Below are 23,860 nucleotides of genomic sequence, written 5' to 3'. Positions count from 1 at the left end.
GTAATTTCCAAAGAAAGTTAAGAATAACGGTTTAAACGATGAAAGAGAAAAAATACATTTAAGGAAAGATTGAAAGCTCTATGAGAGGAGAGGCCAGGTGACATTCTGAAGAGTGTGCTGTGCGTGGACAGCACACCCGTACCAGCCTCCCAGAACAGGCGCCGGAATGTGGCGACTAGGAGTTTTTCACAGTAACTTCATTTGACTTCTGACAATAAGCGATTTTCATTTCAGTGAATTAAGTAGGCCCTAACCATCCCCAGAGGGGTATCTGTTTGCTCCAGAAAGCAAAGTTTTGTTACAAGCCTTGGATTTCCATCGTCACGTGATGGGGAATAGAAGCCCTATGAAATACTTCCCCTATAGCAACAGTGGGTGCCTTGTGTAATATTACTGGATATTTAACAGATTAGGAATCTATAGGGAATGTTGCCTGAAAAGGGGTGTTTATATGCAAGTCTAACTGAGTAGAAATCTTTTAGGAAATGTTTGTAACACTAGGTTTTAACTGTGTAAATGTAATCTTCTGTGTTTAAGTTTCCTTTTCTTAATAAATATTCCAATTAATATTTAAAATTTCCAAAAGTGGTATTAAAATGTTTACTCCCGACTACGGTACACGTATCTTTTCATAATAAAATACAAATGTTACATTGTTAGGATAGCTTGATCACGTTTCCCTTTGGGATTTTGTCAGCCTGGCAACTATCACATGCCATATCATAACATTCTTCTTTTGTATTATTTAGAGAAGGACGATGAAAAGAAAAATGCAAAATAGCTTTGTTTGTACCAATCTTGGGCAGCCCTCACACACACAACCATGTCTGCAATCCAAAGTCACAATTATCCATGAATGCACAAGGTAATTCTACAGCTCATCACAGAAAGACTAGTCTCTACGAACATCTACTGGATGCCAATACTTAGATCATCTAATATATTTTTCATTATGAATGTATTTCAGTACACTGTTGAAATAAAGTACAACTAAATTAAAAATTCTAAAAGTGAACTATAGATGCGGCTGTTGCTTTCTAAGCCAGTGCTGTCACTTGGAAGAAGTGTATGTTTTGAGACCAAAATTCTAATTCCCTTCTAAATAACATATTGTTCACCTGGTAACAGGGTACCCTGGTATCCCATCAAGTCATCCCTGTTTTCCATAATTCATCACAGATGCAAGTTCAAGTAATCTGAAACAGGGATGTGCTGCGACTTTGCAACCATTTCCAGACTTCTACCCAGCAACAATAAACTGGCCCCTTTATGGACTACCTGCAGTTTAAAAAAATGTGAAGCAGATGTCCCAAAAAACGATCTGCCACCCATTCTATCCCATATGAATGGCCTGTAATCTCTGTACATATAATTTAGCACCATATTGAAAATTCCCCAAAAGTCAAAGTACATTATTTTCCTTAGCCAATCACCATTTAGACCTCAGTGAATTTTGCATAATAGAAAACCAATAGAAAACCCATCTCTAAATTTCTAACACATATGACAACATACTCTGCCTTCTAAAATACTTTTAAACTGTTGACAGCTAAAAAGATTTCAATAGTTTGACAGCACTATACGTGGTTTGATTCTGCCTACTGTGACACCTCACCAGCACGATATTTCATGGCAGAGACCATGGCAGCCGTTCTCAGTATTGAACTAATCAGTGAGTACAACTATAAATGTATCAACTGAAATAATCATTTATGGTAAAATGAGTAGCTGATTCAACAAGCAGTTGAAATCCACTAATCGCAATGCGCCAGATGTGAATACATCATGTGTTTTGCATCAAAAGATTCATGAGTGAATGTTTCCCACTCAGCATAGTTCTAGCTTGAACAAACAGTATGTTCATTTACTGCAATTTTACCATTATTTTTATGTCGTCCTTCATATCACTTATGTCAGGTCGTTTGAAAATGCAGGAAACAGAACACTGGGAGGATACACAAGCTGATGGTGACTACTGAAATTAAGTCAAGGAAACACTTTAAGAAGTCCTCAATGAACACTAATTAAAGGAGAGCACTGATTACAGCATGTAATCAAATACTCAACTAATTCCCCAGTTAGGTACAAAGATCACAGCAGCCATCTAGTGGGTAAAACAAGTACATATTACCAAGTCCACTCTTGTCACCAGCTGCAAGTTAATTTCATGCCAAGGGCATCGCAGTGCAAACCTGGAGTCAGAGTGTGACCCATCTGTAAAGCAAAGAGACAGGGTATGCAGCTCAGTTTCCCTTTAGAGGTGGTTATTTTTTTGATTCTAGATTTCTTATGCAATTTTAGCATCAGTATGTACTACCACTTTACTTTGAGATTATAATTCTTCCATAAATGCAGCTGTAGACTGTTTCACATATAAACATGCAATTTTTCATAACATGGTCGATTAAAATTATTTTACCAAGACTACAGGAGGCTGGCTTGGTGGTAAACCAAACTAAAATTGAGTTTGCGAAAGCCCAAGTCACATTCTTAGGTCATGCTATTGGATATGGTCAGATGGCTCCACAAAACGTGAAAATGAAAGCTATTGGGAGTTTCCAATACCATCAACGAGAAGCTCTGAGATTTCTGGGCATGACATTTGTGCCAAATTTCAGCAGTGTGGTTACTCCATTGACTGATCATTTAAAAAAGAACTGGAAATTTTACTGGATGTCCGAATGTCAGGACACAGTTGACAATCTGAAAACTGTACTAACCCCCGCACCAGTTTTGGCAACACCTAATTATGCCGAGCAATTTAACGTGGCAATTGATGCGAGTGATGTGGCCGTAACAAAAAGATGCGGACGGTATAAAAAGACCTGTTGGGTTATTTATCCAGAAAGGAAATAATTATCAAAAGAAGTATTTGACAAACGAGAAGGTGACATAGAGTTTGAAATTGATGTTGCAATATTTTGACATTTATGTTGCTAACAATTCATCAGAGGCAACTGTTTAAACAGTGATAATCATTGAAGTTTTTGGAGTAATTTAAAGATAGAAATGCAAGACTGTTTAGATGAAGCTTATTGCTACAACCATTTAACTTGAAAATTATATATGTAGCAGGAAGAGAAAACATATGATTGCAAAGCGTTATCATGACTTTTTAAAAATAAATTTAGAGTACCCAATTCATTTTTTCCAATTAAGGGGCAATTTAGTGTGGCCAATCCACCTACCCTGCACATCTTTGGGTTGTGCGGGCGAAACCCACGCAAACACGGGGAGAATGTGCAAACTCCACACGGACAGTGACCCAGAGCCGGGATCGAACTTGGGACCTCGGCGCCGTGAGGCTGCAGGGCTAACCACTGAGCCACCGTGCTGCCCCGCTTTATCATGACTTTGAGATGTAACATGAATTAAACATTCAAAGTTGGGAAAGGAAGATTGAAATGGACTATAGGGATGTTTAAATTTGCATGAAGAAATATGACAAGATATGTATCAGTATCATTCTAAACAGTATTTATAATGAGTGCTGTTTAAAGTTAAAAAGGCTTTGGAACATGAAGCCATCTTCTCATATCACTGGTTCATTTGTTTTAAGGGGAGGGTGTGATGAATATAAGAAATTGATAGAAATGTCATATTTGTGGCAATAATGTTATGAAAAGCTCTTGTTTAAAATACATACAGGCAGTGTGTTTACTAAAGCAATAATTAAAGAGTCGTAAAAGATGAGGTCATCATTCATTCCAGCCACTTACTTGGCTACAGATAAAGGACATATTGGAATATTGTCTATATTTTGGATGGTTCCCTGGAGTGTAGATAATTTATGAAGATTGTATTTAGTCCTAGCTAAGCAGGTCATGGAACTTAGTGGTATACAGATGATGTAATTATTGGCAGGTCAGTCTGTAGTTTTGCAGTTTGTTATAAGATTTTAAATTGATCAGCAGTTTGCCATAGGATTTGATTCTGACAAGACAGAAGTGTGCTGGATCTGCTCTTGAAAGGATCTCTTTCCAAACATATCTACATAGTTAAGCAAATAACCTGTTTTGTTAACTTTATTTATAATTGGCATTTGAACTGTATTGGAATTAGTGGGAGGTGTAGATAGCAAGTTTAGGTTGCTCCTTTTATTTAAGAACTATTTAACTGATAACTGTAAAGCCATTTCTTTGATGCCAACGTGGTTAATTCTGTGTTTAAATTAAAGTTTGCTTTAACATAAAATATACCTATTGGTCAGAGTCATCACTCCTGGGGTGGAGTATCCTCTTCACAGCTTTACAAATGGAAAAATTGTTTGTGGTTCTCATCTGCTATCCTAACAAGTTAAATGGACTCAGGGGTAGCCCTGTTAACTGTGAGTTTCAAAATTTTGCCAAGACTGACTGATACTTCAGTGCACTACTGAGGCAGTGCTATCTTGCTTGAGGTTCTATTTTTAAAAAATGTTAGACCAAGATTATGGAATTCTATGGTGCTATTCAAACAGCAGAAGAAATCCCCTAGTGCACTGGCCAACATTTATTGCTCGACTAACGGCAGCAAAAATCTGATTAACTGGCCATTTGTAATATTTCCATTTATGGTTATTTACTGTGCACAAATTTGTGTGCGTTTGTGGAAATAATATTCCGAATTACATTTTAAATTACTTAATTAACTTTTAAAACTTTGTTATAGCCTTTGAGGTGAAATGCCTATACAAAGTTGTCTTTCTAAACAGTCGCCAACAGAAGGACAGATCCAGAACTTCGCCACATTCACGATTCCCCCATTCACACAAAATTGGGAGTGGAGTGAGGTGTATAAAAACACCAAGTAGACATTTAGTAGTAAATCAGAGTTATTTGAAATTATTTGTCCCTTCTATGTGATTATTGCTAAGAAAGAATACATTTTTTATACAATATAATTAGAACATGCTGGAAATGTAATCAGAATTCCAAAAGTAACTGTTAACACGTCAGGTAGGATTCTAATCAGATCTGGCACTCTTCCTAGGTGTGTGTGTTGAGGTTTTGGGTGGTGGTCGTTGGAAGAGCCACTTTTACGGCTTTTTTTCAGGATATATTTGATACCAGCATAGACTGCAGGATGATACCATAGATCCAGTGGTTTGCTACATTTACATTGGTGAAAAGCAGTTTGAAAAGTAAAGATTTGAAATGGTTTCTGAATGTTGAGAAAGAAATGGTGAGGCCAGAAGAATTCGCCAACGAGTTTACAAAGTGGTAAATGAGCAGATGAAGAAACTGAGGGGGTGAAAGACAATCGGTCATGGGCTAGGATGTGTAGACATACAAGGCTGGACCAGGTCACTCACAAAAGATTATGGGAGCCGTGCAGGAATTTGAAAATGAGGCAACAATTCTGGCATTAGCTCACTGCAGTACAAAGAGGCAGTGAGGCTTGAGAGAAGGAAGGCGTGATCAGCAAACCATACTTTGTGCAGACAAGGATATGAATGCATCATGCTAAATTAGCTGTAACTTGTGAACTGGCGATAGCATTGAGCAAAGAATTAGAGAAGCTATGGATTAAAGCTTATGTGATAGTAATGGAAAAAATAGGGGATATATATATCTTCCGATTTATCCAAGGTGGCAGCTCGGGAAGTTGCTAAAGTCAAGATGTTGCAGAAGTCAAAAAGATAGCTTTAGTTTTGCAAACATTCAGTTGTAATAAATTTTAGCTGCTCCAGGCAACTCCTTTTAATTGATGGAGAACATATAAACCTGAGAGCCATCAGCACAATGCTCATTACAATCTGCAACTCTTGTGACCCCATTCAGAAAGGCCTGGACAACATTCAAACTGGAGTTGATTAAGTGGTCAGTAACATTCATACCATACAAGTGCCAGCCAATCTCCAATAAGAACCTAACCATCATCTGATGAGATGCAACTTGCCATCGCCTGGAGTGAGGGTGAGGAATGCCAAATCCTGACATGCCAGGCCTCAGGGTTTGGCACATGCTCGATCCATAAGAACTAGGAGCAGGAGTAGGCCATCTGGCCCCTCGAGCCTGCTCCACCATTCAATGAGATCATGGCTGATCTTTTGTGGACTCAGCTCCACTTTCCGGCCTGAACACCATAACCCTTAATCCCTTTATTCTTCAAAAAACTATCTATCTTTATCTTAAAAACATTTAATGAAGGAGCCTCTACTGCTTCACTGGGCAAGGAATTCCATAGATTCACAACCCTTTGGGTGAAGAAGTCCCTCCTAAACTCAGTCCTAAATCTACTTCCCCTTATTTTGAGGCTATGCCCCCTAGTTCTGCTTTCACCAGCCAGTGGAAACAACCTGCCCGCATCTATCCTGTCTATTCCCTTCATAATCTTATATGTTTCTATAAGATCCCCCCTCATCCTTCTAAATTCCAACGAGTACAGTCCCAGTCTACTCAACCTCTCCTCGTAGTCCAACCCCTTCAGCTCTGGGATTAACCTAGTGAATCTCCTCTGCATACCCTCCAGTGTCAGTACGTCCTTTCTCAAGTAAGGAGACCAAAACTGAACACAATACTCCAGGTGTGGCCTCACTAACACCTTATACAATTGCAGCAGAACCTCCCTAGTCTTAAACTCCATCCCTCTAGCAATGAAGGACAAAATTCCATTTGCCTTCTTAATCACCTGTTGCACCTGTAAACCAACTTTTTGTGACTCATGCACTAGCACACCCAGGTCTCTCTGCACAGCAGCATGTTTTACAATTTTATCATTTAAATAATAATCCCTTTTGCTGTTATTCCTACCAAAAGGGATAACCTCACATTTGTCAATATTGTATTCCATCTGCCAGACCCTAGCCCATTCACTTAGCCTATCCAAATCCCTCTGAAGACTTCCAGTATCCTCTGCACTTTTTGCTTTACCACTTATCTTAGTGTCGTCTGCAAACTTGGACACATTGCCCTTGGTCTCCAACTCCAAATCATCTATGTAAATTGTGCAGGCAGCAGATGTTCAATCTGGCAGTTAAGGGCTTGGCCAAGCTGACAGCGGTGCACCTGCCCCCCCAAAAAGGTGTGAAAACTAGGATCATGTGACTGGGAAGGCTGCAACATAAATCAAGAACAGTCCCAGACAAGGGACAGGGTGAAGTTCCAGCTAAGAAGAAATAGGAGCAGAGAAAGAGGTTTGAAGGAGAAAAAGGGATGCAGTAGAAGACTGATGACTTCCAGTTGCGGCACTTATCAGGAGTGCAAAGGAATATTCTCCACTGACCCAGGTGAATGCAGCTCCAACAACACCCAAGAAGCTCGATAGGATCCAGACCAAAGCAGTCAGCCTTGGTCGGCACTCCATCCATCGCCTTAAACATTCACTCCCTCCACTACTGATGCAGTGATAGCAGCATACACTATGTACAAAACATGTTGCAACAAATCATCAAAATTCCTCTGGCAGTACTTTCCAAACCTGCGACCTCTATCACCTAGAACCAGGGCTACCGGCACATGGGAACACCACTTCCAAAGTTTCCTCCAAGCCACACATCCTGACTTGGAGCTATGTTGCCATCCCTTCACTGTTGCTGGGTCAAAAAATTGGAACAACCTTCCTAACAGCACTGTGGAAGCTGACCCTATGTTTTCAAATGATGTTGCCAAGAAGCACCATGTGCATGACGCATATGAGGGGTCCAATTTTAGAGTTTTGGAGTACACTAGAAGTGACTCTATGAACAGAGAAGGAAAAGTGAAAGTGCATCACCGTGTCTAGCAAATTCTGGCTAGTCAACTCAAGGAAAAGCAGGAGAAATACATTGTCAGTCAACTCAAGGAAAAGCAGGAGAAATACATTGCCACACAAAATGCATAAAATGTTTCTACAGTATTCAGTAATACAATTCATATAAAGAAAATACATACAACAAATTTAAGGCTGGTTTCAGGTTATCACACCCAGACTCCAACATATACTGACTGCCTCAACACATTTACTTTCAATGTTCTCTCGAAGCCGATAAATAAGTAATGAGGCTGGAACTTATTCTTTATTAATGTTATCATACAATGCTTAATGTGCTCATATTAATTTTCCAAATTTCCTATTTTAAGTAGCAGCTCTGATGTCTTGCTGAACAAGCAAATAATTTGATACAAGTACATTCAAGTATTGGTACTGTACACAAGTGTGATATTCAATATAGTTAATCTCCAAGCCAAAAAACATTTTAGCCTGGGGAGAGATAAACACCAAATTAACTGCAGTTGTGTTTCACCCCAGTTGAATTCCTTGAGCATAAGCCACACTGCATTTCTAACATAATTAATTTCCTGAAGAAGACTGTATATCCATGCACTCCACCCTCCAACAGGTGTGAAAGATTATTTTGTTAACAGTGGAAAAGGTACTAAAAGCAAATTCAAATGAGTTTGTAAATATAACCATAAGCTGAGGAAATGTCATCAATGGCTGCTGTTTTACGGTGTTCAATTCTTGTGAGATAAATTTCTAGGTATTGTTGGCCTCAATCAAGTGTTTCCCCCGACAACAGGAGCAGGATTCTCCGGTCCCCGAGCCGCGTGTTTTTCGGTGGTACGCCGTTCACTGGCGGCAGAATTTTCTCTTCCCACCGCTCGTCAATGGGACTTCCCATTGAAACCATCCCATGCCACTGGGAAACCTGCGGATGGAAAAGATAATCCCAACGGCTGGAAAATTCCGGCCCAGGCAGGTGAAACCTATTCTGCTGCAGTCAATGCGCATTTTTCACTGGGCTATTTTGTAGATTGTACGCCAATGAGAATGTGCAAGAGTTCTTTTTAAGATTTAAATTTAGAGTACCCAATTCTTTTTTTTCCAATTAAGGGGCAACTTAGCGTGGCCAATCCACCTGCCCTGCACATCCTTGGGTTGTGGGGGTGAGACCAAGCAGACGCGGGGAGAATGTGACCCGGGGCCAGGATCGAACCCGGGTCCCCTGCGTCGTGAGACAGCAGTGCTAACCACTCAGCCACCGTGCTGCCGGTGTGCAAGAGTTAGAACAATTCACAGTATTATTGTTCCTGTGACATATTTTTCCTGATTTTTACTATCACTGCTTACCTCTCAATCACACGGGATGAGCAGTTTTCCATGCGTCCCATACACTCCAATGCTGCCATATAGCAGTCCAAATTAGGCTTCAGTTCTGCTTCTTCCACCAGGCTGAAAAGCTTGCTGATCTGATTTAATGAACCCTGCAAGCAAACCATGAGGTTACTTTCCTGACCACCCTGACCTATTCTTCAATCAAACAAAAAGAGGGGAACATGGGCAAAATCAGTGAAATGGTTAGAAAACGAAGAGGAGCTAAAGGAGAATGATGGAACAGAAAATGTGAATGAGAAATAACAAGAACAAAACTGCAGCTGCGATTTGAAAAACAACAATGTTTTCCCTCAAATTAACAGAACAGGAATATTAACTGAGCTACCAAATACTAGAAATAGCCTTGGGAAGTGGGCTGCTGAGCTGCGCCAGGGTCCCAGGTTAAATTCCCGGCTTGGGTCACTGTGTGGAATCTGCACGTTCTCCCGGTGTCCGCGTGGGTTTCCTCCGGGTGCTCCGGTTTCCTCCCACAAGTCCGGAAAGACGTGCTGTTAGGTAATTTGGGCATTCTGAATTCTCCCTCCGTGTACCCGAACAGGCGCCGGAATATGGCGACTAGGGGCTTTTCACGGTAACTTCATTGCAGTGTTAATGAAAGCCTGCTTGTGATGATAAAGATTTTTTTAAAAATTAATTACTGGATGGGACAAATTTCGAATTTTTCCCCCCGTGAAGCTGGAGCTCTCCAGTTCATGTCCAGAGCAGTAATGAGCAATGACCCTAACCTCTGCATCACTTCTTCCAAATGAAAAATGAAATGAAAATCGCTTGTCACGAGTAGGCTTCAATGAAGTTACTGTGAAAAGCCCCTAGTCGCCACATTCCGGCGCCTGTTCGGGGAGGCTGGTACGGGAATTGAACCGTGCTGCTGGTCTGCCTTGGTCTGCTTTAAAAGCCAGCGATTTAGCCCAGTGTGCTATGAATGCTTGACACAACAGCATTAATTAGGTTAAAAAGCATGACTAATCATCCTGACAACAATTACGCGGTTATCCTCCCCCTCTTTCTTTCCTGAAATACTGTGCTCATAAAGTCAAGGGACATTAGTGCTGGGAAATGGCACTCTTTCCACTTGTAATATCCAATGTCGGTACAATGAGCCCCAAGGTCAGGTAAGGCAACTACTCTGCTCTACTCAGCCCCAACAAGGCATCTTAACATCCTTCTTTGGATGAGCACAACCTGCTGCACCATCAGTGGCTGTTAGTAAAATTATCAATTAACGTCAAACTACACCACAGGCACTTTGTGGATTCTTGACCACTAAGACTTTAACAATTGTAGTTAACAAATTTAATTGTATATACAAAACAGCAGCAGTCTCAAAAACCCTTCTTATGAAGCAAGAGTGCTTTTATACAAGTGGCAGTGATATCATTAAGTTTGAAGTTCATAAAAACAGAGAAACCCAGGAATAGTGCTTCAGAGTAAACAGTGGCATAAATTTATTACCGATAAATCTACTAACCTTTTTAGCCCATAGATGCATTAAAGCACTGTAAATCGTAATATTTAACTGCTTCCGGCGAGTAAGAATCCGGTGATGGAACATGACACATTGATGAGCTCTATCCAGATCATTGGTGAATACACAAGCCTCAATATAAGATAAAATATTTCGCTGGGCGTCACCATATTTGTTGCCTTCTTCATCTTCCAGCAGTTTAGCAGAAGGCTCCCAATTATTAAGCTGTTGGTCGAGGTGTTCCACTTCAGCAAGAACAGCTTCCACTGAAAAATCATGTAATGCACTGGACTTGGTATCTGGCTGAACTGCACGTGATTTACTCGTTACTGAAGAACTGGCTCTGTGTGCCACTGGAGTCTTTGCAGTCTTGTCTTTTGATGTACTTTTCCTGCCAGTTCCTGTGGACTTAGCACCAGTAACATTTTGAGTGCTGGACAATGGCTGAGATTCTTTCATTTTTTTCACAATATTAAGTTGTCTTCTGGTTTTGTTGCGTTTTTCTTTGTCTAATTTTTCTATCCATTTGCTCGGAGCTGAGGTAGTTTTTGGAACTATTGTTTCCATGTGACACTTTTTGTCCATCTGCTCTTTGGCTGACTTTTCTTTTACAAGAGCTACAGTGTTCGGGTTAATAGATTTATTTAATTTACTATCTGGTAGAAAAGTATGATTCTCTGTCCCGGTGTGACTTTCTAGATGAATGACATTCATTCGGTTCACAAACTGTACCTCTGTACATTTCACTTCAGTCACATTATCTGCCTGAAGTTGCTGCATTCGAGCTTTGAGAACTGTCATTTGAAGTAGAAACAAGGAAATTTAAACATATCACTAAAAAAACTTCAATTATGATTGAAGAGAATACATACTACAAAAGTACAGTTAAAACATGACAACTCCTGCACTTACCAATCAAAAATGCTCTGACCCACATGTATGGTGCCACATTAATAGCATGGCTAGCTAGAGGAAGAAATTTAATTTTAACACAAACTATTTGTGACACTGTTACTGAAACAGTGCACACGAAACAAGAAACACGAGCGAGGGGACATGAGAATGAAGCCTAAGAGAAGGGAATAGCAGTCCTAGTTCCCAAGACGGGAGCAGGCGACATTATGCAGGAGCAGAAGAAATCACAGAGCAGGAACAAGAGGTTGGTGGTCATAGAATCATGTGATGCAGGAGAGCCCAAAAGAGACAGATGAGCAAGCCTAGACGAGGAGATGAGTGTCCTTGCAGAGCGGGCCACGGTTCAACATAACCAAATTATCTACCTACAAGGCCCCCTCACACAAACTGCTACTCCTCAAACTTGTAATTTTAAATACAAAGTGCCTGCTTTAAAACCAGTAAGCAGGTATCTCTGTTTATCTTACAGACAGAAGCAGGAATGCCTGAGAATTTAAAAATGCTTATTCTGTTTGCAATACAAAGTTTAGTTACAACAAAATATTTCAGAAGTTGAATGATCGCAGTTTGTATTTCAGGTCATTGACTCTATGTGTAAGGAGTTTTTAAAAATTCCAGCTCACAACATAAGTTTAAATAAAATAGATCTAGCTATTGCCTTAATGTAATTTCAATCATTTAGAGCATTTTGGTAGTAAATTTCTTGACTTGGTATAAAAGCCAAAAGAGTCCCATGAAAGATATTTCCTAGTGATCGATAAAGCAAATATGCTCCTGAAACATACATATTGCTTCCTCCCTTCAATTTTCCCTATTTACACTTACCTTGTAACAAACGTGCTCTCTCCCAGGTTTGAGTCTTTCCATCATCCTTCTTAGAGATAACAGAAGAGTAATTTCTTCTGAAGAAACCCCAAGACCGCTCTGAAAGAACAATTGCATTTTTAGCTATGCTGTCCACAAAAGCCAGGAATATCTATCAATAGTTACCAATCCTATTTTTAAAAAAATTCAGAACCTTACAAAATGCATAAAACAGTAACGCAAAGTGCTCATTTGTGGCAGTAGTTCAGTTTTCTTGTGTGTGTAATTAATGCTGCCTCTGTGCTGTGAGGAAAATGCCTCGATATTCACGTACTCAATTTGCCCTGATTTAATTTAAGTAATTTTTGCCTGCGGCCCTTCGATAAATAAAGGAACATCTCGTGTCTACACAAGTGCCTGCATTTATATAACACCTGGTTTAACTAGCAGACTAGTTTAAAAATTAAGTACATCAGAGACACACATATAAGCAATGAAAGTACTTTATTTTTTTAAATAAATTTAGAATACCCAATTAAATAGTTCCAATTAAGGGGCAATTTAGCATGGCCAATCCACCTAGCTTGCACATCTTTGTGTTATGGGGGTGAAACCCAAACAAACACGGGGAGAATGTGCAAACTCCACACGGACAGTGACCCAGAGCCGGGATTGAACCTGGGACCTCGGCGCCATGAGGCTGCAGGGCTAACTCACTGCGCCACCGTGCTGCCCTGAAAGTACTTTATGAAAACAATTCCTGAATGCCACTGTTTCAATGGGTTGAACAATTCACATAGTGGAGTATGTAGTTATGATCAATTTGGCATTGCAATATCAATATATAAGAATAAAATGCAATCATAATTTTGCCCACATAACTAATCCCCAAAGGAACTAGCAAGATATTTTATATGTAACAGTGATAAATATTCCCGTTAAAATTCAGCTGTGCACAGCCAGTTTTTTCAATTTATTTGTCTTTTGCACATCCTTTGGAACAAGTCCTGTACAGCATCTTGCAGGCTGCTGCACAACCACATATCCAGGCAGCTTAGCAGAAAAGTTGGTGGGGCTATGAATAACAAATAAATAAAACTATGTCTTTTTTGGCCCGACTGGTCGATATCACAACAGCGCCATTTTTATAACATATGAGCAGAAACTATTGACTTATGCAAGGTGATCTCACGAGTTCCGATGAATAACCGCACCACCATGGGAAGCCTGGTGTCAAAGTTCCATAAATGGGCACTGAAACTGCTGCTCAGAGAACAACTCGCATGATACTTATTACTTTTCTAAAAGTAGAAAATGCTAATGAACAGTGATTTTTTATAAATGGAGACGGAGAGAAAAAGGAAGCCTTATCCAATATGGCCAAAAACTTTTGTCAGTATTCACACAGGAAAAAGACAATGTTGTCGAGAAGAATACGGAGATTAAGGCTCCTAGACTAGAAGGGCTTGAGGTTCATAAGGAGGAGGTGTTAGCAATTCTGGAAAGTGTGAAAATAGATAAGTCCCCTGGGCCGGATGGGATTTATCCTAGGATTCTCTGGGAAGCAAGGGAGGAGATTGCTGAGCCTTTGGCTTTGATCTTTAAGTCATCTTTGTCTACAGGAATAGTGCCAGAAGACTGGAGGATAGCAAATGTTGTCCCCTTGTTCAAGAAGGGGAGTAGAGACAACCCCGGTAACAATAGACCAGTGAGCCTTACTTCTGTTGTAGGCAATATCTTCGAAAGGTTTATAAGAGATAGGATGTATAATCATCTGGAAAGGAATAATTTGATTAGAGATAGTCAACACGGTTTTGTGAAGGGTAGGTTGTGCCTCACAAACCTTATTGAGTTCTTTGAGAAGGTGATGAAACAGGTGGATGAGGGTAAAGCAGTTGATGTGGTGTACATTGATTTCAGTAAAGCGTTTGATAAGGTTCCCCACGGTAGGCTACTGCAGAAAATATGGAGGCATGCGATTCAGGGTGATTTAGCAGTTTGGATCAGAAATTGGCTAGCTGGAAGAAGACAAAGGGTGGTGGTTGCTGGGAAATGTTCAGACTGGAGTCCAGTTACTAGTGGTGTACCACTAGGATCTGTTTTGGGGCCATTGCTGTTTGTCATTTTTATAAATGACCTGGAGGAGGAGGGAGTAGAAGGATGGGTGAGTAAATTTGCAGATGACACTAAAGCCGGTGATGTTACAAGTTACAGAGGGACATAGATAAGCTGCAGCGCTGGGTTGAGAGGTGACAAATGGAGTTTAATGCAGAAAAGTGTGAGGTGATTCATTTTGGAAGGAATAACAGGAAGACAGAGTACTGGGCTAATGGTAAGATTCTTGGCAGTGTGGATGAGCAGAGAAATCTCGGTGTCCATGTACATAGATCCCTAAAAGTTGCCACCCAGGTTGAGAGGGTTGTTAAGAAGGCGTACGGTGTGTTAGCTTGTATTGGTAGAGGAATTGGGTTTCGGAGCCATGAGGTCATGTTGCAGCTGTACAAAACTCTGGTGCGGCCGCATTTGGAGTATTGCGTGCAATTCTGGTCGCCGCATTATAGGAAGGATATGGAAGCATTGGAAAGGGTGCAGAGGAGATTTACCAGAATGTTACCTGGTATGGAGGGAAGATCTTATGATGAAAGGCTGAGGGGCTTGAGGCTGTTTTCGTTAGAGAGAAGAAAGTTAAGAGGTGACTTAATTGAGGCATGCAAGATTGTCATTTTTATAAATGACCTGGAGGAGGAGGGAGTAGAAGGATGGGTGAGTAAATTTGCAGATGACACTAAAGCTGGTGGAGTTGTGGACAGTGCGGACAGTGTTGTGGACAGTGTTGGGCAGCACGGTAGCTTAGTGGTTAGCACAATTGCTTCACAGCTCCAGGGTCCCAGGTTCGATTCCCGGCTTGGGTCACTGTGCGGAGTTTGCACGTTCTCCCAGTGTGTGCGTGGGTTTCCTCCGGGTGCTCCGGTTTCCTCCCACAGTCCAAAGATGTGCAGGCTAGGTGGATTGGCCATGCTAAATTGCCCTTAGTGTCCAAAATTGCCCTTAGTGTTGGGTGGAGTTACTGGGTTATGGGGATAGGGTGGAGGTGTGGGCTTGGGTAGGGTGCTCTTTCAAAGAGCCAGTGCAGACTCGATGGGCCGAATGGCCTCCTTCTGCATTGTAAATTCTATGATCAGAGGATTGGATAGGGTGGACAGTGAGAGCCTTTTTCCTCGGATGGTGATGTCTATCACGAGGGGACATAGCTTTAAATTGAGGGGAGATAGATATAAGACAGATGTCAGAGGTAGGTTCTTTCCTCAGAGAGTAGTAAGGGCGTGCCTGCAACAGTAGTGGACTCGCCAACACTAAGGGCATTCAAATGGTCATTGGATAAGACATATGGACGATAAGGGAATAGTGTAGATGGGCTTTAGAGTGGTTTCACAGGTCGGTGCAACATCGAGGGCCGAAGGGCCTGTACTGCGCTGTAATGTTTTATGTTCTAAGTATTTTAAAGAAATTGTAAATAAATAAACTATCATACAGCTGCTACAAAAGCTCAAACTTTGCATAGTTAAGATTCGGCCAAAGCTGCGCCACACTTTTTATGCCATTGAGTAAGATGGAACATAATCTAGGGTGGTAGAGATCAGAGTAGTCAAAGAATGAGGAAAAATTTGATAGCTTCCAAAAACCAATAGGAAAATCAAACATTTTTCTAAAAGCCAATGCGTTGCCAACCTATGTAGTCTTTCTGAACAGAAGCTTTCATAATTCTTAAAATTTACTTTGATAGAAGTTTGAAAAATAAATAGGAAAAGGAACAGAATTGTTTATAACTTTGAAGGGTGCAGGTGAGACAGGATGGATGGTTATCTTCTGGCCTGTTAAAAGTCTAGCATGTCAAATTTATCGCAGTAAAACGAGCCACAGCATCTTGTACTAAAATCCGCAGAATCAACCAAGACAGAACACTACAATAATAAATATAAAGAAATAATGATAAATATTTCAAACAGGTCGAAGTGAATAAAACAGACTTATTTACAAAAGTAGCATCATTTCATCACTATAATCTAAATTGGAGTAAAACTTGATCCTGTATTGTATTTATATAGGTCCTTATGTATTATAATAAAGCACACCAAGGCACTTCACAGAGACATTATTAAACAAAATTTAACATTGAACCACCTGGTGATATATTAAGTCAGATGATCAACAAAAGTGGAGAGAAGGGTAGAGAGGCTGAGGAAAGAAATTCCACAGCTGTGGGACTAGGCCACCGAAAATACAGCACAATGCTTACCAAGTGCGGTTTCTGTCTGTCTTTTATACAGATTTTAGGATGACTCTCACTAAAACTTCAAAGAGAAGAATACAATGTGTACCTTTGTGCCCCTTAACAGGCCTCAGGTGACTGCCAGATAACTGCCTCTCAGCAATTAAGGTGGGGGCAGCTTCAGCCAATCAGACACTAATCTACTCTGTGATGGGGAATGTGAAATAGGCTGTTTTAGCATAATTGCAAATAGGAGGTCAGATGCTGATCTTGGGGTCTGTGACAGCAGTGTGGCAAATGAATTTTGATTTGTCACGTGTACCGAGGTACAGTGAAAAGTATTGTTCTGCATACAGTCCAGGCGCATTGTTCCATACATGAAAAACATAGGACATACAATAAATACACAATGTAAATACATAGACTTTGGGTGAAGCATATGGAGTACAGGGCTACAGAGTCTAATTCAGTCTCTGACAGTTGCCAGGGAGTGATGTGCCTGGATAATGAAGGAAGAGAGGATTGTGATGGGGAATGGAGACAAGGGGCGGAATTTACCTAAGACATAGGAGCAGAATTAGGCCACTTGGCGCATCGAGTCTGCTCTGTCATTCAATCATGGCTGATATTTTTCTCATCCCCATTCTCCTGCCTTCTCCCCATAACCCCCGATCCCCTTATTAATCAAGAACCTATCTATATCTCTGTCTTAAAGACACTCAGTGATTTGGCCTCCACAGCCTTCTGCGGCAAAGAGTTCCACAGATTCACCACCCTCTGGCTGAAGAAATTCCTCGGGGGGGAGGCGGTCAGCGGGGATCTACTGGCCCCACCGCTGTCAGCAGGTGGCAGCGCCCCTCGCCACCAGGAAACGTGTGCGCCAGCGCGGTACAGGAATTTCCCGCCGGATGAACAGCCGGTGAATCCCACCCAAAAGGTTTTTAATGGGAGGAAACACCTGCTCATTCAGCCAGGCTGGCGGGCGGTTTACAAACATTTAAATGCAAAGGGCAGAGACCATGAGCCTCACTCACTTCTGGCCAGATATTGTTATTGTTAACAGCTGAGGGTTAAAAGAACGGGTTAGCTTTCACCCCTCCCCAAAACAGTGGCAGCCCCGTGTGGGTGAGTGGGCGGTAATGGTCGGGTCTAATGGATCACTGAGGGGGGCACATGGAGCCCCAGCCCAGCCAGGGGCGGCCCGGTTCAACCCCAGCGACAGCGGGCGGAGCCCCGGGTTTTTATTACCTGGGCTCCAAGCGGGGTGCCTCCTGAGCTCCAGGCAGCGGTGGCAGGCCGCGGGGAGGTGCAGCAGTTCCCTCAGGGTAGCCGGGCCGGAGCTCCGGGAAGAGTAGAGCCGCAGCAACGACATATCCTCCTCTAGGGCGCCATCTTGGTTGTTAGGGGGCGGGGCCTGCCGCCCGGGGAACTACAACTCCCAGCAGGACCTGCGCGCAGTCAAGCACGTGACACCCACCATCACATCAGGTCTGAGCCACGTGTGGCACTGGGACCAGAGTGGGGAGGGTGGCTCCACATCCCCAATCCTCTGAAGCACAACCAGTTGGCTTTATTCTGTCTGTTCATAGTAAAGGCAGATGGAGGCATGGTGGTTAGCACTGTGTGGTTACGGGGAGGGCAGCACTGTGGCACAGTGGTTAGCATTGCTGCCTATGGCGCTGAGGACTCGAGTTCGAATCCCGACTCTGGGTCACTGTCCGTGTGGGGTTTGCACATTCTCCCCGTGTCTGCGTGGGTTTCACCCCCACAACCCAAAGATGTGCAGGGTCGATGGATTGGTCAGGCTAAAATGCCCTTTAATTGGAAAAAAAAAAGTAATAATTGGGTACTCTAATTTTTTTTTTGCAAGTGTGGTTACGGGGATAGGGTAGGGGCATGTGTCTAGATAGGGTTCTCCTTCGGATGGTTGGTGCAGACCTGATTGGTCGAATGGCCTCCTTCTTGCCGAGGGGCTGGTTTAGCACACTGGGCTAAATCGCTGGCCAGCAGCACGGTTCAATTCCCGTACCAGCCTCCCTGAACAGGTGCCGGAATGTGGCGACGAGGGGCTTTTCACAGTAACTTCATTGAAGCCTAGTCGTGACAATAAGCGATTTTCATTTAATTCATTCTGCACTGTTGGAATTCTATTCTATTCTACATATTGAAAGATGAAATCTATGAGTTTCAGTGTCTGTAATTAAGGAATTGCGACAGTAGAATAAAAGCAAAACATTGCACGTGCTGCAAATTTGAAATAAAAACAGTGTGTGCTGGAAAGGTTCAACAGGTCTGGTAGCATCTGTAAAGAGAGAAACGGTTAACCTTTCGAGCTCAATGTGACTTCTTAATAATATTAATCTTCATTAGTACCACAAGTAGGTTTAGAAGTTACTGTGAAAACCCCTAGTTGCCACACTACAGCGCCTTTTCGGGCACACAAAGGGAGAATTCAGGATGTCCAATTCACCTAACAGCACGTCTTTCGGGACTTGGAGGAAACCGGAGCAACTGGATGAAACCCACGCAGACACGGGGAGAACGTGCAGTCTTCGCACAGACAGTGACCAAGCCAGGAATCAAACCCAGGTTCCTGGCGCTGTGAAACAACAGTGCTAACCACTGTGCTACCGTACCACCCAAACCTGTCAGACCTGCTGGTTTTTTCCAGCTGTTTTTGAATTCAAATCATATTCAAATTACCTGTTCCTTCTTTTCATATCCCATCCATTACGTCCCTGTTACCTGCTGAATTTGATTATTTTAATTAGTGCATGATTCCATGTATTTAACTTGATTGGTTCTGATGAGTTCTGAATGAAAGGTTATCGATCTGAAATGTCAACTCACCACGCAGATGTTGCCGGACATGCTGAGTATTTTCATATTTTATTTCATATTTCCATCATTGTAGTGTTATCCTTTTGCATCTGTTTTAGGTGTTAGTTCAGAATTGAATGTTGGCCAGGAACAGTGGCATGGCATTGTTGATATCCACAGTAGAAAATGTCTTTGAGGTCACTGTCATAATGCAAGAAACACAACAGCTGATTTACACAGTCCAGCAAAGTGAATAGCAGGAGAAATGGATATCGAATTAGGAGCAGGAGTGGGCCACTCAGCCCCTTGAGTCTGCTCTGCCATTCAATAAGCTCATGGCTGATCGGATTGTAACCTCAACTTCACATTCCTGACTACCCCTGATTACCTTCACCACGGCTTGCTTATCAAGAATCTATTTCATGATTCGGGGGACACGAGGCTTTAGCCGGGGTCTACGGGGTTGAGTTGAGGGACACAAGGACTGAGTCGGGAGAGAAAAGGGTTTACTCGGGGGGGAGGGGGGGGGGTGCGGGGGGGGGAAGGGGTTGACTCGCGGGCACAATACTTGAGAGGGGAGAGTACAGGGGCTGACTCAGGGAGACAAGAGTTGTCTCAGGGGTACTGGGATTGACTTGGGGGAGAGTCGGAGGGAGATGGGGGGTTGACTCGGGCTGACTTGGGGGAGGCAGGCAGGTTCACAGGTAAATGTTAGAAGCAGTTGTTCTGCAGACAGACCACAGAGGCTACAGGGTTGGCTCCTCGGGACTGGGGCTACCCATTGAGAAGGTGGCTGATGAGGCCTGTGAAGAGGCCACAGGAGTGCATCTGAGACAAGACAATGAGGGTCATTCTGCTACTCGCACTTTGATGGATCAAACCATAGGGATGCTGAAGATGAGGTCCCTATTCCTGGACCGGTCTCGTGGAGTCCTGCAATACAATCCACAGAGTGTGTAGGGCAGCACGGTAGCATAGTGGCTAACATCGTGTCTCTATTCAAATTGTCATCTAAAACCCTCTCGAATGCCTCGATTGAACCCACCTCCACCACACTTCCAGGCCGCGCATTTCAGACCCCAGCCACTCGCTGTGTGAAAAGGTTTTTTCTCACATCGCATTTGCTTCCTTTGCAAATCACCTAAAATCTGTTGCTTCCCGTTCTTGATCCTTTTATGAGTGGGAACACTTTTCCCCTTTCCGTCTGTTAACCCTGGTGCCTTGGCCAATATGTATCCCTCGATCAACATTACTAAAAATAACAGATCCACAATCATTGTCACATTGCTGTTTATGGGGGCTTGTGTGCACAACATAGAATTTACAATGCAGAAGGAGGCCATTCGGCTCACGGCCCTTGGAAAGAGCACCCTACTTAATTCATTTTTTCCAATTAAGGGGCAATTCAGCATGGCCAATGCACCTATCCTGCACACCCCCGGCCGTGGGGGTGAAACCCACGCAAACAAGGGGAGAACGTGCAATCGCCACACGGACAGCGACCCAGAGCTGGGACTGAACCCGGGACCTCAGTGCCGCGAGGCAGCAGCGCCAACCACCGCGCCACTGTGTTGCCTGGAAAGAGCACCCAGTTAAGCCCACACCTCCACCCTATCCCCTGAACCCAGTAACCCCACCCAAACATTTTTGGACACTAAGGGGCAATTTGGCACAGCCAACCCACCTAACCTGCACATCTTTGGACTGTTGGAGGAAACCGGAGCACCCGGAGGAAAATAATCTGCAACGTCACTTTCCCGCCTATCCCCATGACCCTTGATTCCCTTACTGATTAAAAATCTGTCTGTCTCAGCCTTGAACATATAATAATAATCTTTATTGTCACAAGTAGGCTTACATTAACACTGCAATGAAGTTACTGTGAAAAGCCCCTAGTCGCCACATTCCGGCGCCTGTTCGGATACACTGAGGGAGAATTCAGAATGTCCAAATTACCTCTGTCATATTACATACTTAATGACCCAGCCTCTACAGCTCTCTGAAAAAAAGGCTAACATTCCATTTGCCTTCCCTATTAACTGTTGAACTTGCTTGCTAGCTTTTTGTGATTTATACACAAGGACCTCCAAATCCCTCTGCACTGCAACTTTCTGCAGTCTTTCTCCATTTAAATAATATTCAGTTCCTTTATTCTTCCTTCCAAAGTGTGTGGCTTGAATGGAAGATTTGCATTTTGAAGGCTGTAAAGTGGTTTGAAGCCCTTTGAAGTGTATTTGGCTTTCAAGGAAGCCTCTGACACCTGTAACAGCTGCTGCTTTAAACACTTTTGTCTGAGGCAGCAGATGTTAGGGAAGGGTCAGTAAAAGAGCAATGATATTTTTCACCCTACTGCCTGGGCTGCTCTTCACCTTTCAGGCAGGGGCGACTGAGGTGGTCTATGTTTGGGGTCTCTGATGGGGGTTGTGATGGGGGACTATATAATGGGTCTCTATTGGGGTCTCTATTGGGACGTCTGATGGAGTATGTGATGATTTGAAGATGTTAAGAAAATTGGATTACTAATGTAGTGGATAATATAAGGGGTAAAATTATGGGGTTAGAATGTGTTTGTTTAAAAAGAATTCTGTTCTGCAGGGCCTGGGTGGTTTTAGTGGCCAGCAGATGCAATTGAGAAGGAATATGTTTTTCAGTCTGGGCTAATGCATAGCGGTTTACCTGGGGAAGTCCCTGGGGAGTTAATGTGCTTTTGTAGACTGCCGAGATAAGTTGTTTTTCAGCTTGGGAGAGATGAGATCATTGTTGGGTGGAGCCAAGGAAGGCAAAGGGAAGTTTTCAAAGGATTAGAGAGGCAGGTTGCAGAAGCTTTGAGAGAGAGAGAGGAGCTAAGTTCTGATCTGCCTGACTCTGAGTCTACAATTTATTTTCCAGGTATGATAGTTAAAAGAAAAGAGTAATAGTATTTCAAAGCAGAGCAGTCTTGTCTGAAGACGAGGAAGAGGCTGAAACAGCACAGTTGAAGCATCTATTTGAAGATATTCAGCCAGAGTCTGAAGGGGTTCCAACTGGAGCCAAATCTGTTTTATGAAGTAAATATTACTCTATGTCCTGCTAATTTTGCTACCGGATTAATAGCTGTATGTTTCTTTACTTGTGCTTAATGGGAAATTGTATAGTTGTGTTAAGGGGTCATTTTTATCTGTTCTTTTTGGGTGTGAAGTTAAAAGATTAATATTGCTTAGTTTTAGAAATACCAAAGCCCTATTTCTTCATGCAATCACTCCTGGAGCAAATCATTCTTTCTAAACAGTCTTAAAATAAACTATAATATTGGGGTTTTGGTCCAGCATCCTAGCCACTGTTAGGTTTGGGAGGGATCGTAATAGGAGGATGACGGTATTCTCTGTGGGGGTTTCTGATGGAGGTCACTGTTGGCGGTCTGATTGGAGGTGTCTGATGGGGAGGAAGCCCACCGCCAGCAAATGGCCGGAGAATTCCAGTCCTAGTTTCCTTTGGAAAGCATCAAACTATGATTACCAGTTCATGAATGCACCAGAACTTAGCCTGCCTATTCAACTCACTGCAGGGGATCACGGGTCTGGGGAGGCCAGAGAATCCCGCCCTTTGTTTTAACGCCAGAAAATTGCAGCCGCGTTCGTCGGCCATCCGTAGAAACAACCCAAAAATTAATTTCTGAACATCAATTTGTGACAAAGTGTTTTGTACTGTCTTTAACCTCGTGAACACTGGGTGGCAGTGTTGCCTGCAGTTGGATCATCACAATAGCAAGTGGACTCAAGTGGAGGAACACATTTATTCCGAAGCAACAAGTCAACTTTTTGTGCCTTGTTGATTAATATGCATGTCGGTTGCAATCCACCTTTCTGAATTGTTATGTGCGGATACAGACAAATGGAAAAAATAAAATAAACTGGTGGTCAAATATCTCAAGTATGAAAGTTAGATTGGTAAAAAGAAAATTGATATAATATCACTGAAAAATGGATCAGAAATGATGAAATCCATGGCATCTTAGTGGAAATGTAGGAATGAAGAATGGGAGTCGTCCATTTAACCGCTGAAGCCTCTTCTGCCATTCATCCAAATCATGGCTGATTATGGCCTTACTCCATATACCCTCACCTCTGCCACATATTGTTCAATAGCTTTGGTTAACATAAACCTCTTAATCTCCATTTTAAATTGAACAATTGATCTAGCATTAATGTGGAAGAGAATTCCAATTTCTACCATCTCGTAGTGTCGAAGTGTTTCCTAATTTCATGTCCTGGGAGGCCCGGCTCTAATATTTTAGGCAATACCCCTTGAGAGGCGGTAGATTTAAAACTGAGATGAGGAGGAACTACTTCCCACAGAGGGTGGTGAATTTGTGGAACTCGCTGCCCCATAGTGCGGGGGAGTCTGAATCGTTAATTGGTTTCAAGAAGGAGATAGATATATTTCTGATTTTTAAAAAAACAGGTTAAAGGGATATTGGGAACAGGTGGCAGATGGCTTTTAGACCAGGGAGAGATCAGCCATGATCTGAT

At 42.4% G+C, this 23,860-nt stretch overlaps 1 protein-coding gene across 1 annotated transcript in view; it reads right to left on the bottom strand.

Annotated features, from left to right (window-relative positions):
- Positions 1 to 17,934, bottom strand: part of polrmt (polymerase (RNA) mitochondrial (DNA directed)) — a 104,873-nt gene extending 86,939 nt beyond the window's left edge. Inside the window, exons 1-4 of the mRNA XM_072482096.1 lie at positions 17,781 to 17,934; positions 12,284 to 12,382; positions 10,547 to 11,337; positions 9,034 to 9,167 (exon numbers count right to left, since the gene is read on the bottom strand). Of these exons, the coding sequence (XP_072338197.1) occupies positions 9,034 to 9,167; positions 10,547 to 11,337; positions 12,284 to 12,382; positions 17,781 to 17,904 (1,148 nt within the window). The 5' untranslated portion in view covers positions 17,905 to 17,934. The remainder of the gene's footprint in view (positions 1 to 9,033; positions 9,168 to 10,546; positions 11,338 to 12,283; positions 12,383 to 17,780) is intronic.
- Positions 17,935 to 23,860: the final 5,926 nt, after the last annotated feature.

This window comes from Scyliorhinus torazame, chromosome 18, assembly GCF_047496885.1.
Source record: "Scyliorhinus torazame isolate Kashiwa2021f chromosome 18, sScyTor2.1, whole genome shotgun sequence".
In the NCBI taxonomy this organism is placed as follows: domain Eukaryota; kingdom Metazoa; phylum Chordata; class Chondrichthyes; order Carcharhiniformes; family Scyliorhinidae; genus Scyliorhinus; species Scyliorhinus torazame.
The sequence above is the reverse complement of the archived record's forward strand: the minus strand, read 5'-3'. Positions and strand labels throughout refer to the sequence as shown.